General features: G+C 46.1%; 1 protein-coding gene across 1 annotated transcript in view; it reads left to right on the top strand.

Annotated features, from left to right (window-relative positions):
* Window positions 1–424, top strand: part of LOC121100187 (C2 calcium-dependent domain-containing protein 4A-like) — a 1,496-nt gene extending 1,072 nt beyond the window's left edge. The window contains exon 2 of the mRNA XM_040620418.1: window positions 8–424. Within this exon, the coding sequence (XP_040476352.1) occupies window positions 8–424 (417 nt within the window). The remainder of the gene's footprint in view (window positions 1–7) is intronic.
* Window positions 425–2,537: the final 2,113 nt, after the last annotated feature.

Here is a 2,537-nt window from a genome sequence, read left to right as displayed (position 1 = left end):
GCCGCAGCCTTCGGGGCCCGATCCGCGGCCCGAGCGCCTGGAGGCCGAGGGCACCGTGGCCCTGGGCCGCGCCGGGGGCGCCCTGCGCCTGGCCGCCGAGTACAGTCGGGCCAGCGGGCGGCTCCGCGTCCGGCTGCTCGGCGCCGAGGGCCTGGCCGCAGGCAGCGCCGAGCCCCGCGCCCTGGGCTGCCGCGTCAGCTTCGTCCTGCGACCGCCGGGCAAGACGCGGCCGCAGCGCAGCGCCGTGGTCCGGCCGAGCCGCAAGGCCGCCTTCGACCAGGACGTGTGCCTGGACGGGCTCTCGGAGGACCAGGTGCGCCGCCTGGCCGTGCGCGTCAAGGCGGAGAAGCGGGGCCGCGGCCCGGAGCGGGGCCGCCTGCTGGGCCAGGGCGAGCTGCTGCTGGGCTCCCTGCTGCTGCCCTGAGGGCGCCCGCGCCGCAGGCCGTCCCCTCGGGGCGCCCTCCGCCCGCTGGGAACTCGGACACCGACAGCCGCTTCGTACAAAATAAATGCTATTTATTCTTCTACCCGGGCCAATATTGGCACATATGTTGCTAGATTAATTATCACAATAAAGAATGTAGTATTTTGTGTAGCTACCTTCAAAATTCGTTTCAGCAAGTGGTAAGGTGTTCTGCAGTTTTGTTTCCCAATAGAGACACGCAATTGCACTTTATCTTCCCCAATATAGGTAGATAATTGCACTTCATGTTCCCAACAGCCCTATTGGGAGATAATGGGTCACAGGAAGTGTTAAAACTAGAGGGTGTCCTGGTGACCTATTTGCCCCAACCTCTTCATATTGAAGTTTGTTTATTCCACAACATCCGCTGAGACCATCTTTAGAGCGTGTTATTACCTTTGAAGCATCGTTTAAGATCCCCGGTGAGAAAATGAAGCCAAGAGAGGTGAAGTAATTTGTTCAAGGTCAACAGTGAATTATTAATAGAAACTCAAACGTGATACTTTAACTACATCTTGCTGGAAAAGCACTGGAAAAATTGAAGCCATTTTAATATTCTAAGCTAATTAAGTTTTACAAGTATGAACTTGTTTAATTTTTTTAGAAAGATTTTATTTATTTGACAGAGATAGAGACAGCCAGCGAGAGAGGGAACACAAGCAGGGGGAGTGGGAGAGGAAGAAGCAGGCTCATAGTGGAGGAGCCCGACGTGGGGCTCGATCCCGTAACGCCGGGATCACGCCCTGAGCCGAAGGCAGACGCTTAACCGCTGTGCCACCCAGGCGCCCCATTGTTTTGCTGCTTTTTAAAAAAAAAAAAAAAAAACAGACTACACTGATCACTTAAATAGCAAAACCTATTCCGGAAAACATTGCAATCACTATTGTCACTACATTACATACAAGTAATAGTTTGGGAGCAGACGTATCATTTTATTAAGGTAACATCAACATATTTCAGGGACCTAAATTTTCCATGAAATAATGGTGGGTATTTCCAGACAAAATCTCCACTAATGTCAAGTTAAGGTTGATCAAAAAATGTAAGAGCCTAATGAGCAAGACTTAAATGACTAAAATATAATCATAAATCATAAAACCTTGGGATTTTAGAGTTGAAAAGAACTTTAAGAATTATTTTGTGCAAACCCGTGTAACATTGAAAAAGACCAAAAAGACAAACTGTGGATTGTCCCAAATCACACAATTAGTATAAGAGGTGGGGCTAGGACCAATTCTATTCTCATTTTGCTCTTCACCCTACTGAGTCTTTGGACCACTACTTCCAATAAAGAGAAACAATTTGTATGTAAGTTCTTTTACACCACTGAACTAATTTGAATGTTTTGCATTTAACAAATCTTTGCAATACAAATTTTTCCAGGAAAGCATCAGCCTTGCCTTGGGCAAATTTAAATTTGGTTTGCACTTTGCTGCCCTCTAGTGGATCCCTCATAAATTTTGTCAGTGTTTTTACTCCTCGGTATTAGACCATCTCAACTAAATAGTAAAGACCAATGTAATATCAGACCCAATGACCTTGAAGATGTGTGCTAATTTTGTAAGGCCAGTTTGCTGACAAATGCCTTATCTGTTGGCCAGCCTGACAAATGCCTTATCTGTTGGCTGCAGAAAACTGTTTTTAGAGTTCTGTTTCTCAATCCAGTTTAGGTACGCACATCTTTGCACAACTGATATTGCACAATCTTGCCTCTCTTGTGGTTTAAATATACGAACATATTCAGAGAAAAATCTCACACTAATACCTTATCACCAGTGGGAAGTACTTCCAGGTGGTTCAGCTCTAGTGTGTAGAAGCTCTTCTGCCTCCAGGCTTAACAGGTAGAATAATCCTGAGGCAGCCCAGGGTGTTTACAAACACAATTTTTACTATTTTGCATACTATCATTTGCATATTATCAGACCATTAGCTAAGAATTTTGTTACAGCATTATAATGGCACTTGAATTAATTTGAGAGGATGACAAACTCTGGTCAGATTAGGCCTTCCGGTGCATTTAGGAAGCAAATAACAACATGATTTTTTCTTGCTTGTATTTTATGGTCTTCACAAC

This window comes from Ursus maritimus, unplaced genomic scaffold (assembly GCF_017311325.1).
Source record: "Ursus maritimus isolate PB19 unplaced genomic scaffold, ASM1731132v1 scaffold_35, whole genome shotgun sequence".
NCBI classification, from domain to species: domain Eukaryota; kingdom Metazoa; phylum Chordata; class Mammalia; order Carnivora; family Ursidae; genus Ursus; species Ursus maritimus.
This window is presented reverse-complemented; position numbering and strand designations above follow the sequence as displayed.